The sequence below is a fragment of the Arachis stenosperma genome, chromosome 1 (genome assembly GCF_014773155.1).
Source record: "Arachis stenosperma cultivar V10309 chromosome 1, arast.V10309.gnm1.PFL2, whole genome shotgun sequence".
NCBI lineage: Eukaryota > Viridiplantae > Streptophyta > Magnoliopsida > Fabales > Fabaceae > Arachis > Arachis stenosperma.
The window spans coordinates 27,701,233-27,716,128 of NC_080377.1; the positions used below are offsets into that span (position 1 = coordinate 27,701,233).

The 14,896-nt window shown below is 35.5% G+C and overlaps 1 protein-coding gene across 1 annotated transcript; it reads right to left on the reverse strand.

The window, feature by feature from the left end:
• Positions 1 to 9,063: 9,063 nt before the first annotated feature.
• On the reverse strand, positions 9,064 to 13,561 carry LOC130944974 (fumarate hydratase 1, mitochondrial). The gene is made up of 17 exons (XM_057873599.1): positions 13,324 to 13,561; positions 13,111 to 13,228; positions 12,727 to 12,876; positions 12,354 to 12,464; positions 12,074 to 12,157; positions 11,637 to 11,735; positions 11,455 to 11,505; positions 11,315 to 11,364; positions 11,146 to 11,227; positions 10,939 to 11,033; positions 10,758 to 10,824; positions 10,572 to 10,622; positions 10,307 to 10,402; positions 9,914 to 10,012; positions 9,788 to 9,817; positions 9,639 to 9,704; positions 9,064 to 9,440 (listed from the first exon to the last, which is right to left on the reverse strand). The coding sequence occupies exons 1-17, from the start codon at positions 13,479 to 13,481 to the stop codon at positions 9,354 to 9,356; spliced, it is 1,494 nt and encodes a 497-aa protein (XP_057729582.1). The 5' UTR covers positions 13,482 to 13,561; the 3' UTR covers positions 9,064 to 9,353.
• Positions 13,562 to 14,896: the final 1,335 nt, after the last annotated feature.

Below are 14,896 nucleotides of genomic sequence, written 5' to 3' on the forward strand. Positions count from 1 at the left end.
GTGACCGGCATTCATGTGCGCTATCTAAAAAAAAGTTAGTGTGGCTATTGTTTTTTAACTTTATTATTATTATTATTATTATTATTATTATTATTATTATTATTATTATTATTATTATTTTGAAAGAAGGAACAAGCTCAACAATCAACATACAGAGTGGGAGCATACAAATGTCAGAAAAAATAAACTAAAGCAACTCTTATGTTATTTCCGATATAGCCATCAACAAGGGTAATTTACTATAATAAATAAAGTGGTTTCTAATATTACAAATATACACAATTTGCAAAATGGATATCAAAATGTATTTTTTTCATAAACTATGTAAATTGCACGTGGTTTACAAATATACGTAAACTGCTATAGGTGTGTCGCGGTTTACGTTCTAGACTAAAATTAACATAATCTGCGATAGGGGTGTTGCGGTTTATGTGTGAATGAGTAGTGTGCATAAACCGCGACAGGGGTCCAGCGGTTTATGCGTGAATGAGCAGTGTGCAAAAACATAAAATAAACTAAGTCCATGGTAAATAAAAACATACGTAACATACATAAGTCCATGGAAATAAACTAAGTACCATCACATAATACAAAAGTATACGACAAATTAGACATACATAGGTATCATCAATGAAAACATAAAATAAATAGCTACGGCTCCTGCCTGTCGTCATCCTCCTCGTGAGAGTCATTCCCGAATGCGCCTAGGAGATGCGACCCTGTACGACATCGAGCGGCCCGTCTCACTCTGGCTGACCTCTGGCGCTGCTGTGTTGGAGGATTGACGGGTATGCTCACACCATATGTAGATGGAGGCGTCCCTCCCATGCTGAACCAACTATAATACGGGCTGCTAGCAGGCACGTTCAGGTCTACATAAAATTGTGGCTGGGGCTGGTACCTCTGAGAGTTAGACATCAGCGGCTGGTACCGCTGAATCTGCACCATATCTGGGTGGTACCCCTGCACAACGTCCATCTGGGGCTAGGACTCCGACACCTGATGTTGTAGGTCTGGTGCTAAAAATGCGGAGGGTCGTCATCCCGGACGAGATCTGCAAAGTTGGAATAGAACTGTGAACTGCCGACCTGATCGTCCATATCCATCGTAAAAATCGGGCCCGCCAGGTCATCATACATCTGTCCATGGATCTCATGGTATATTTGGGAGCTCAAAACATGTGTAAAAGGAATCTCTTGGGACCCCGCCCCTACCTGCTCAGTGGGTCTATCACCAGGACCACCAGATGCAACCCTTGATACACCACCCCAATGCTGAAGACGGCCATGCTGGACACGATGATCATCATGTCCTATTCCGTCGCCACAAGTTGTCATCCTGAATCATCTCATCCAACCATCGCCACTCCTGGTTTATAGCCCGAGTACCAATGCGTCGTCGCTTCTCCACGCGCCTGTTATCAGGCACGTCCGACATCGGAACCCTAGAAGGCGCCTGTGACGAACCTCTTTGAACAACATCCTAACTGATCTCCTTCGCCCTAGGATCGACAATCAAGGAATCCGACGACAGAAACCTATGGGCCACTCTGTACCACCATCTCAAAAAGTCTGCCAACGGTTCGGGATCAGGCACACGGGGGATACTCAGAACAGAATCAACCCTGTTTTGCCAACTAAGGTGCCATACTTGATAGTAGCTCGGGAACCATCTGTCCCCACCCCTCCCATCCTTGGCATGGAGTCAGTTTATATTCGAGGACAACTCAGGCTCGTGCTGAACGGCACCCAACTGTGGGAGCACCCTATCCACCTGGTGCCACTCAATGACGGCAAAGTATATCAAGCAAGTACATGCGCGCCATAACCGACTGTGCTCTTCTGTGAGAATCTCTGGATGAACAACGGCCATCACGTCGAGCGAAGCATAAGGCTCCCAAACAATCTACAAACTGTGACAGAACACTCCGTTAGTCCATTAACTAATAAATATATAGTTAATTACTAGATAAAAATGGAAACAAGATGAATAAACTTACATCTCGATCACCTAAGCGGTCAAACGAAAGGCGACACTGGATAACTCTCTCCTCCTTGCGGTCGGATGTTGGTAAGTAGGTGGCCCACCTGAACGAATATAATGTTATACATATGTATAAATTGCTAATGACCTAGTTAACAGGTAGAACCATAATAAAAAAAAAGTTACAGTTCAAGTCTAACTGTGCAGATATGTATACCTGGAAGCCAATGGGAAGGAATAGGCGTCGAATCCCCACGGCCTGAGGCTAGAAAACCGCCAGAAAATTCATGACTACAGTAGCTGCAGGGGGCCTGCCAAGTTTGTCACGTTTCTGTTGGCCACCCAACACACGATATAGCCAAGCCAACGCTGCTGACCCCCAACTAGAATTGCCCATATCATCAAGCCTCGCTACAAAGGGCAACCACCGTATATGAACCCGATTTTCACTCTTGTCACCGAACAACTGAGTGGAAAGCAGCATCATAATATAAGCCTGTGCATATATGCATACGGTGTCCTCTGTAGAATAATCCGGCAGCACCCTGAACCTCTCATGAAACCAGGTGAAGTGGACTGTGTACTGCTTTACCTTATTCTGTGGTGGAAGCTCGCCAAACAGTTCCTGAAACCACTCCTACACCGATTTGCCTTCTTCCATAAGCTTCTCAAAATCTGTAAGGCACTCGGATACAGGTAAACCATCCATGGGTAGCCCCAGCTGGTATGCTACATCCTACAGCGTGATAGTGCACTCTCCAAAAGGATATGAAAGGTATGCGTCTCAGAACGCCACCTCTCAATGAAAGCATTGACTAAGGGCTCGTCCAACCAGAACCACCTCGCGTTGAGCCTCGCCAGGTGGTACAAACCAGCCATCTCTAGATATGGTATGATCCTGTCATGCAGAGGCATGTTCTACTGCTTCCGGACACTATAAATACACCTAGTCGGCTGGAGCATGTGATAGAAGAAACCAAACAGATAAAAAATCCAACACTAATTTAAAGTAATCTAACACAAAAAATACAATATTAAAGTTTAAACAGGTAACATACAGTTCTTATTTTCTAATCACAAAATTCAATAAAACCTGCATAAATGATTTAAGACTTTAATTTAAATTAATTAAATACTAAATTTTATGATTTTAAAATAATAATTTAAATCTAAATTTAAATACCTACCTAAATCACAAGCCTTGAAAAAATATTATACGAAATACATTAACTAAAAATAACCAAACTAACCTCTTCGTTTATGCTGCCAGCAACGTGCGCAACGCCGTTGAACTTGTAAAGACTGCGTTCCTCCGCCATAGTCCCGACCCAAATAAGCTCAACCAACCCAAACTTTTCTCTCTTTCTCTCTCTAGAAAACCTCTCATTCTCTCTCTAAAAACATGGAAACAACCACAAATGAATAATCCGAGATACCCTGAAGTGTATTTATACTAACGCATAAACTGCTGGAACCCTGTCGCGGTTTATGCACACTACTCATTCATACAAAAATTGCGACACTCCTATCACGAATTATGTTTATTTTGGCCTAGAACGTAAACCGCCTGTAGCAGTTTACGTGTATTTGTAAACCACGGGTCCCTTGTCGCAGTTTACATAGTTTATGGGAAAAATGGATTTTGGTATCCATTTTGTAAATTGTGTATATTGGTAATATTGGAAGCCACTTTATTTATTATGGTAAATTGCCCTGTTAACAACATGAGTTAGCTATTACAATATTTTTTTAGAGCAACAAAACGACCTAACAATACAATATACCACATTTGTTGCTTTGTTCCGAAAGATTACTTCATTTCTATGTATCCAGATATTCCATATAACTGAGAAGAAGTCAACTAACTATTTTTTGCACGAGTTTTTTCTCAAAGGCAACGTCCTCCAACTCTCAAAATGTTCTTTTATTGTAATTGAGATGCTCCAAACACGTTACACATCAGTAATCCATGCGCACTACACCTGCCAAGTATACTCACACGTAACAAACAAATGTTGCACATATTCAACTTTTTTATTACACATAACAAACATTATCACATTGTTCAATGATACCCAATCTACTCAGTCGATCCTTTGTATTAATCCGATCTACTAGCACAAACCAAGTAAACAACTCAACTCGAGGGGAAACTAGTCCTTTCCAGATTCCACTTATAAATTTGTATCTAAGAATATCATCCGTCAAGGTCTCTTCCTGCAATGCCTGCACAAAAAAGTTAGTAGTATAAACGTCTTCCTTGTCAAATTTTCACACCACTCTATCTTGTACCCTTGCTATCAATCTCACAGCTTGCAAGATATTAAGCAGTTGATTCAAACTTTCTGTCTCCCATTGGCGGAGCTCCTTCCTCCATTGGAAGTTCTAAACACACTCTATCCCATCCCAAAACCCACATTCCCCAATTATAGATCCTTTATTATTTGAAATCAAGAAGAGTATCAGAAAGGAGTCTTTCAACTTCTCTGCTCGTAACTATGTATCCTCTCAAAATCTAGTTGATCTACCATCATCCCCTACTTCCATAGCAAGTCTGTCAATCATCTTTTTTCTGACATGTTGCTCTTTTATTTGTAGTTGACATATATCTCTCCATGGACTCCTTTTTACTGGTAATGCTTGAGTAGACAATAACTGTCTAGGGTTTAGATTATTGCATGAGCATACAATATTTTTCCATAGCGGACAATCTTCCTTAGAAAACATCCACCACCATTTAAACAATAAGGCGGAGTTACGAACCATCGCATCTCCCACACTTAAACCTCCTAACTTCTTCGGTGCCTGTACTAACTCCCAGTTTACAAGAGCCAGCTTAAGTCGTCCATTGTCCTTCTACCAAAAGAACCTCCTTTGCAATGAGATTATTGTTTTCGCCACCGCAACTGGCATCTTATACAAGCTCAAATAGTAGATAGGTAGAGTATTAATAACTGACTTGATAAGCACCAACTTTCCTGCTTTACTGAGAACCTTTTTTTTTCACAAGCTTAGTTTCTCCTCTACCTTATCTATTACCGGCTTCCATGTTTTTACCAGTCTCGGATTCGCTCCAAGATTAATACCAAGATACCTCACCGGTAAAGTTGCCGCCAGACACCCTAATAATCGGCACATCCGTCCAACTCACTTCTGACTACAGTTTACCGGTATCAAACTGGACTTCTCTAAATTGATGCTTAATCCAAACATCATTTCAAAACACCTCAGAAGTCTCTTGTAATTTCTCACTGTCTCCTCCTCCGATGGCAGAACAATATAGTGTCATCAGAAAATTAGAGATATGATAACTCTATATTATCCATGTCCACTAAAAGAGGAGATATTCTCCTGTTTCTTACTGCCTCCCAATCATCCTATTCAACACATTCACAACAAGAACGAACAGAAATGATGATAAAGGATCACCTTGTTGAAGTCCCCTTTCCATCTTGAATGGTTTTGATGGTGACCTGTTGAGTAGAATGGAAATAGATGCTGACCTCATGCACTCTGTAATCCATGTCCTCAATCTCCTACCGAACCCCATCTTAGACACAATATCAACATAGTTCTACTTGACTCTATCATAGGTTTTCTGGAGATCCAATTTGATAATTGCTGAGGCGTTCTTCTTCAGTTTTAACCATTGTACAGTTTCACATGCTAGTAGCACTCCATCATGTATCCTCATTCCCTTGACAAATGCACTCTATGATTTTTTAACTAGGCTTGGCATTACACTCCTCATTCTTCTTGTCAACACTTTAGATATAACCTTATAAACACATCCAACCATACTAATAGGTCTAAGATCTTTTATATCCTTTGCGCCAGCAAATTTCGAGGCCAAAGCTACCAAAGTGACATTAGATTCTGCTAGTAACCTCGCGCCTCAAAGAAACTCATCACAGCTATAGTAAATTTCACTCCAATCTCTTCCCAACACTTTTTTTTATAAAATTTATGTTAATCCATCACTATCTGAAGTCTTAGAAGATTCGTAATCCCATACTGTCTCTATTTCCCCCATCGATGGCAACACCTCTAACGCTTCAGCTTCCTCCATCTCCAACCGATTGACTAAACTATCTCGGAAACTAATATTTCACGAAGCTTTCTGGTGGTACAGGTTCCTGTAAAAATCTCTAATGGCAACCTTAATTCTTGCATGATTCCTCACTACTTTCCTATAAATCACCAATGACTCAATCCGGTTATTCCTTTTTTTTGCTGATGCAATATTGTGGAGGTACCTTGCATTCCTGTCCATCTCGTTAGCATATCAAGACCTAGACATTTGCTTTCAGTGTACATCTTGTCTCGCATACCATATCTCACGGCACCTTACTGACGCCTTTCTTCTTGTCTCCACTGTACCATCATATACTCTGTTGTTAACCATATCATCCACCTTCTTTATCTCATCCTCAAACTTCTTTATCTTCTTAGTTATATTTCCAAAATGCTGCCTGTGTCATCTACCTAGCGGTGTTGACAGCGCCTTCAGTTTATCCAAAAATTGTACGTCTCCTAATCCCCTCCATTCTTCTTTTATCATTCGTAGGAATCCTTCATGTGTGAACCACGAGTCTAAGCTGCAGAATGGTCTTGGACCCTGAACTATTTTTCTATCTTCCAATATCAAGGGAAAATGATCTGATAATCTTCTTGGCCTTCCGCTTAGCCGAGTATCCAGGTACGCATCTAACCATCTAAAGCTAACCAAACTTCTATAAATGCAATTGCAAATTAACCTCTAAATCAAGTATATTTGCGAACATTCAACGTCAAGTCAACCAACTCCATATCATTTATCCATGATCTGAATCTTCAGTAGATGCTGACAAGGTAGTCGCTCCTTTCCTTTCCTCCATATGCACAATTTCATTGAAATCTTCTATGTAACAAAAGGAAACTTGACACAACCCTATAATATAACTTAATTCCTCTCACATTAAGAGTTTTTCATCTTTCACATGCAGTCTATATACCAGACCAATAGCACAATAAAAATTATCTTTTGTCATCATTCTTACACATAGCTACTTATCTCCTTTATAATAATTTAACAATTTTGACACTAAATCATCCTACATTAATAGTAGACTTTTCGATGCTCCAACAAAACTAACAAATTTCTAACTAGTTCTACTACTATCCCATATTCATACTACATCAAATTTATTCACCACCTTTTTTTTATTAAACCCAACATAGTGATTTTATTTTATGATGATGAATTCGATTCCTTACAAATAGAGAAATACTTATTGGAGCTCTGCTAAAACATAAAACCTTCATAGGATAGTCTAAAAGGGATTGAGTTTTCTTTAAACCCTATCAACGATGGTAAAATCCGTTGAAAATGGTCAGGTGCGGTTCAGATGCATGACCCACGTTTAGCTCACGCACATCACGGTGTGCACGTCCACAGTGCACCAATGTTGGTATTCTTGGAAATTAATTTTAAAAAACGCAATAACCTTGGATATTCAATGTACAAGGCGATTTTTTTTCTTACATATTGGTATAATCTTGGTGTAATACTTAATCATTGGATTTTATGGTGTTTTTCGAAATTGTGGGAACAGTACAATACGCCCCCCTTGTATTGACAATACGCCCCCCTTGTATTGTATTAAGTATTATTTTTTCAATATATAAAAAATTTAACCGTACAAGGCGTTATGTCTAATACTCTTGCCACTAGACCAAAGTTGTTTTTGCTATATTAAATGCTAAAAAATATATATTATTTAAATTCTTTGATTAAATTGTAATTTATATACTCTTTGATTAAATTTAAGTCATGTGAAGTATTATTTTATCATTCAATAATAATATCGTATTTATTTTTATTATTTAAATCGAGTTTTTTTAATAATTTTTATTTAATTATGATCGAATCAAACGATTTGATCAATAATCCATCAATTGAATCACTAATCTAGTGACCTAATAATTTGATGGTTCGATTTTCCGTTCGATTTTGATAGTTAGGCATTATTCTATAGTTTTTGGGGCAAAAAATGGATAAGATTAAGAATTATGATAATGCTAGATATAAGAGGTTGTTGGATTTTTATTTATTTTTGCTCTTGATTTCATTTGAAGTTTCTTTAACTTTTTTTTTTATTTTGTGAAGAAAATATTGATAAACAATAAAAATATGGATCACGTGTATTATTTTCATTTTTTAAAAAAAAAAATTAAAAAAACAAGACATTGAAATTGAAAAGTAGCAAGTGAATTTTAAGTTTGGTTTTGTAAAGATGTTTTGTGCATTTTCATTGATTTTAGTTTTTCAGCATTTTGTAAGAAATCCTGAAATCATAAAACAGTATCATTGTTTCATTTTTTCCCTTAAAATTTTGATCACTGAGTAAGAATAGTGGGTGATTACTCAAAAGCCATTATTTATCAAGGTGACTATTCAAAAGTCATTTTGAGCTTGTTTGAATGCCGTTAAATTATTAAAAAAAAAATCTTTGTTTAATAAAAAAAAATATTTTTTAATGTGTTTAACAAAATTTTAGTAATAAAAAATACTAATTTTTATAATTTATAATTTATAATTTTTTTATTTTTTATTTTAAAAAAATATTCTTAATATTATAAATAAATTTTTTTATATTATTATATTCAAATATAATTATTAAATAAAAAAATAAATATTTTTATATAAAATATTTAAACATTTAATTATTTTTACTCTTTTAAAAAATCTTTTAAAATAAAATCACTCAAATTTTTATTTATTTATTTATTTATTTATTTTTGTAAAAGATCACCCAAACAAGTTTTTTATCCTCCGATGCGGCGGCATGAATAGAAGTTGTTTTAACAGTTAACACAGAAACCAAAATCGACCATACTCAACCAAGCAATAACTATTTTTTTTTTTTTTTTTTTTTTGATGTGAACCGAGCAATGACTTGATCACGCAAATTCAAACATCATGTCAAATTGGTAACCCAGTCAGGATTATTGTTAACGTTATTATTATCATGGTATGTGATCCATGTATATTAACAATAAACTTGAACAGCACTTTGGTATATGATTGGATAAACACTATTAACGGAAATATCCGTAATCCAGAGATCACTGGAAAATTTAAAATATGTAAGTTCAAGGACATTAAAATGGGGGAAGTCCCTTTATTTGGGCCAACTAAATTCCTGCAATACTACATCTCTTAAAAATTTGGGGTAACTTTTCCCCAAGAATATCAACTAGGGAAGTAAAAAATTATTGGCTCTTGAATTGCCATTTCTCAGTGTAATAAAATCATGGTTCAAAAATACTACTACCTCAATGTAGTAGATTATCAAATGAGTAATTACTAACCAACTCTATATGCAATGTCAATCAGTTGGGCCAATCATTTTCTCAGGTACCACAAGATTATCGAATTCCTCAGAGCTCAATACTCCAAGCTTCAATGCAGCTTCCTAAGAAACCATTTTAAACAATTCAGCATTAAATAATATGATATGTAAGAGAAAAAAATTTCATATTCAAAGGGAATCAATCAGTGAAGACAATACTACTATTAATGTCAGACAAACCAATAAAATGTTTTGAAATGATGATAGTTGCAGAAAATACTCAATCAAGTATACAAGATAAAAATAAAAACACGGTGTCACCTTCAGAGTAGACCCCTCTTTGTGGGCTGTCTTTGCAACCGCTGCTGCCTTGTCATAACCGATTTTCTGGAACCGGCCAAATTACATCCAATATGAAAAGGAACATGAAATATATAGTGGAAAAAATGAATTTATGAGTGAAAACTTACTGGATTCAAGGATGTGACAAGCATCAATGACTGCAAAATGAGTTAAAACAGAAAACGACAAAGCACATTAGCCAAGGGATTTTATGTGGCAAACTCGCAAGATCTGAATCATAGTCATCAACTAACCTCATGCAGCAACTTTGAAATTCTTTCCCTATTAGCTTGAATACCTCTAACACAATTCTTTTCAAAGGAAGCAGATGAATCTCCAAGCAGTCTCAACGACTATCATAAATCAGAACAAAAATAGGTTATTGAACATTAATATGGTATTACTATAGGCGATATATCATCCTAGAAGCATGGATTAGTACGCAACATAAAACAAACAGGGTACATTAAACGGCACACATGCCATCCTTATTTTCTTCTTGGGGTAATCACTATTTATATCAAATATGGTGCCTCAAATTTATTTTAAAAAATAAATGGTGTAATATCAGCCAAAAGATAGCAAGAAGTTCCAGCTTTGCATCATTTATAGACTTGAAATAACATGACAATGAATATAGAACATACATGCAGCAGAGAACTTGCAATCATTGGTTTGAACACATTAAGCTCAAAATGACCATTTGATCCACCCACTGTGATGGCAACATGGTTTCCCATGACCTGCAATAGGTAAATTGTAACAATTCAGAAACTGCTGGTCATCATAAAATTAAAAGTGCACAGCTTTATTACAAGTACTAAGAATGAAATACCAAAGCTCCAAGCATTGAACTGTTAGCTAATCAGTACTCAATTATTCATGACATTGAAGAAGTGAACTGGTGTTTACCTGCGCACAGACCATTGTCAAAGCCTCACACTGGGTGGGGTTAACCTTCCCCTGAAACAAAAAATGATTGTGACTTAGAGTTAGTCCCAATTGTAAGACAAATAAAACAATCAAATATTATTAGAAACAAGAAATCAGCTAGTTTCTGTAACAGGTATATAGAGTCACCGAGAATTAGGATCTTACAGGCATGATACTGCTTCCTGGTTCATTTTCAGGAAGAATGAGTTCACCAAGGCCACAACGGGGACCACTATAATAGGATAGCATCGAGAAAGCCAATGAAAGAACATGAGTGATTTTTTCAATAAGAATAAAAGGAAACAAAAAGAAATGGCAATCAATGCTGTATAAGTATACACTATACCTTCCCAATAACCGTATATCATTAGCAATCTTCATTAAAGAAGCTGCAATGGTGTTGAGGGCACCACTTGTTTCTACAAAGGCATCATGTGCAGCCTACAAAAGGAGAATATGAACGTAAGCCAATGCAAAGATTGATGGAAAAAGCTAGGACAATGACATAGCACACGAAGAATTTAACTTCAAAAAATAAGTTCCAGTAACAAACCAAGGCCTCAAACTTATTTTCTGCTGTGATAAAAGGCAGCCTTGTTTCTTCAGCTACTGCCGCCGCAATCTTTGCATCAAACCTGATTACCGTCCAGAAAATACTCTTTAAACAAACCAAAAAGAAGACCATACAAGAAAACCACTTCACTAGCAGAAAGGATGCATACCCTTTCTTTGTATTCAATCCAGTCCCTACAGCTGTACCACCCTGCGCTAGCTGCTCAAGAATCATCTCTACTCGGTTAGAAGAAATCCAAAAGCAAATGAGTGAAAAACTAGTATTTCATATCTGTGTTGCATGTCTAACCTGATACATTCGTGGCAAAGTGCCAATCACTCTATCAATGCCATACTTCACCTGCAGCAGATAAAGGAAAAAGGTAATGAAGAAAAGGAAAATCCCCACAAATGGTACAAATTTTGTAGCCCCTTCAACAAAAACAGTAAACAGAATACCAAACTACACAAGCCACCAGAAAGCAAGCTTACTTGAGTAGTATACCCACTAAACTCCTGTCCAAGTGTCAAAGGTGTTGCATCCTGAGTATGAGTGCGTCCAATCTTGACAATATCCTTGAATTCGATTGACTGGTAATTGTTTAAAAGAGAAGGCCGAGAAAAAAAATTAACAGACAACAGAAGTTCAAAAAATAGATGTCATTAACTGTAAAGCAAACAAAGGCAAATGTCGGAGATTCCTAAAATTGTTGCGTCACCATAATTGCATACTTGATAGCCCAAAAAAGAAAGGGGGTCAAACGAAACCATGTCTCATATAATATGAAGAGAGGATGCAAATATGATGTAAAAAATTGCAAATATGATGTAAACCATTCAATATCCCACCTAACAAGATGACACATGGATTTGCAGAAGGGAGCCTGTAATCTACTATGTAGTATAAAATGTCTAAAGTATGAACAAACCTTCGCATTTAGTGTAGAATATAAGGTTTTCAAATTGGGGATTAGTCTTGAGTTTACTTCCACGGCAGCTGCAATGTGCATTACCTGGAAAGGGAAAAAATATGGATTATATGAAATAAAAGAGAATCAGTATTTTAAGCATAAACATTAAACCAGGGAGTAAAGAAAATAAAGGAACAATTTAGTCTAGCAATTGCAACCCCAACATAGGGATCCGATTAAATAAGATTTTTCCAGAAACTAAAATCAACAGACATACAAAAATGCTTCTAGTTCTTACAGTTGGGAAAGTATCATTGGAAGATTGTGATCTGTTGACATGGTCATTTGGGTGCACAAACTTTTCGCCCCGCCTATGACCAAGAATCTCTGCCGCTCTGTTAGCAATAACCTGAATTAGTCCAACACAAAAACTTTCACCATAAAGAACTGTTCATTGCAATGATCAAATGGATACAAAGCTTCATGTAAGTCATAATACACTCATACAACACCCAAAATACAAATTTCAAAAAGATAACAGTTCCGTAAATGTTCCAAAACTTAATTGTCTCAGGTTTTCATTTAATTAGCAATCATCACAAACAATGAAGATTAACATTCATAGTCACAAGTCCACTAAGCCAAACAAGGATGATCAGGTTTGCACCAACCTCATTAGCATTCATGTTACTCTGCGTGCCACTGCCAGTTTGCCAAACAACAAGGGGAAAATGGTCATTTAACTTGCCCTCTGCCACTTCTTGAGCTGCTTGCATCACTGCCTTCCCAATCGTGGGATCAAGACCGTACTCCATGTTCACCTGGATTACAACAAAGAAAAGAAACTCAGGTTCAAATCCAAACCACAAACAAACAAATAAATATATGAACAAACCCTAAAAATGCCTGTGTAAAATATAGAAACTTTACGCTGGCATTTATAGTGCATATAATTAGATCCGAAAAAAAAAAACAATTGCTAAGGAAAAAATTCACAAAAATAATAAACAAGAACATGAGAAACTAGTGAAGAGTATAATTAACTGATGGTAAACCTTAGCAGCGCATTTTTTCAAGATGCCGAAGGCACGAACGATGGGTTCAGGCATGCGTTCACGGGGGCCACCGATATCGAAATTCTGGAGGGATCTTTGAGTTTGAGCTCCCCATAATCTAACAGCGCAAGCAACCACACACAAAACGAACAAGTTAGATTTATAAATAAAGGACAGAGAGGTAAAGAGAAGAAGAAGAAGAGGAAAACGAACTTGTCGGAAGGAACTTGAATGGGTCCAAAGGTGTCTCTTTCTTCCCTGAAGGAGGAAGAGGAATAGGATCTGGAATAGGATGCGGCGAAACGGAGAGCGAGGAAGAATTGGGAAGTGGAGGGATGTGATGAACGGCGAGATAGCACGTACAACGCCATGGTTGAGACTTGGGATTGAATCAGTGTTAGACCGCACGGGAGAATGAAATACTCTGTTCTTCTGATCAAATGCTATAAAACAAGTGGGCGAATGGGTGAGTTTAGTTAGGCTCGCTTCCCAACCAAAATTACAATAATGAAAAAAAAAAAATATTTGGCACCTAAATTTTTTTACCAACCAAATTAAACTATAAGACTTAGAATAATAGTTATAACTTATAACTGATACTTGTTATATTAATTTGATTCGACTTAATTAATAAAAAACTTGTATTTATAGCATTATTGTAAAAAAATGATTATTTTATATAATTTAATCTTTTTACAATTATTCATTTATTTTTAAAATAAAATACCATTCGTTCTTGTCTATTTACATAAATGCTATAAAATATAGACAAAAATAAGATGAGGAATACGACACAACATGAGACATGCGTGACACACTAATTCTAAATAATTGTCTGACACAAGAACACACAAATATAAATAATATATTAATTAATATTAAACTAATAACTATTTTCAAAAATAATCATATGATATATATTTTTTCTTAAAATGTATAGGTATTTAAAAGATAAAATTTTAAACCCTTATGTCTTAATAGAGTTAATAATATTTTTGTATATCACATGTACACAAAAAAATTATCTAAAAATATCTTTTTTTAATAAAAAAAATATTTTTTTTTTATTTTTTAGTGTGTTTGACAAATTTCTAGAAGTAAAAATAAAAGCACTAGAAAACTATAAAAAAAAACATCTTTTTTGAGAAGTTACAATTTACATCTTTTTTTAAAAGATCTTTTTCTTTAAAAAAAAGATGTTTTGTAATCATTGATAGACAAAAATATCTTTACTAAAATTTTAAAAAGACACTTTTTACCCCTTTTCTTTCATGGATGAATGTACTATACATTCAATATCTCCTTCATGCCTTGAACCTCAGAACCAGGTTCCAACTCAAACCGCAACTCCTCTAGTAATCTCTGGTTCTCTTCATGTTATCTTTTTTTTTTTATCTATTTTGTGTTTTTAATACATATATAAAAAGTCAATTAACTAATTTATACAAAATCAACGCAACTTTTATTTTCTTTTGCTATAATCATACGTGATATCTTTTATTTTTGTTTTTATTTTCATAGATGGATTTATATTTTATACAATATTGACCTTGGATTGATGTTTGAGATTTAATCATATTGAATCATTAATTTTTAGTGTTATGATTTTTTAAGAATTTGTATCTGATGTTTTGGAAGCATTATTATGTAATATTTTGTCAAATTCACTATTGCAAGAATCATGTAATATTTTGAGATAAAATCTTTAATGATTTGATATAAAATATAATCATATATAAATATAAAAAATATATACTAGTATCAAAATATAAAAAGTAAAAAATCT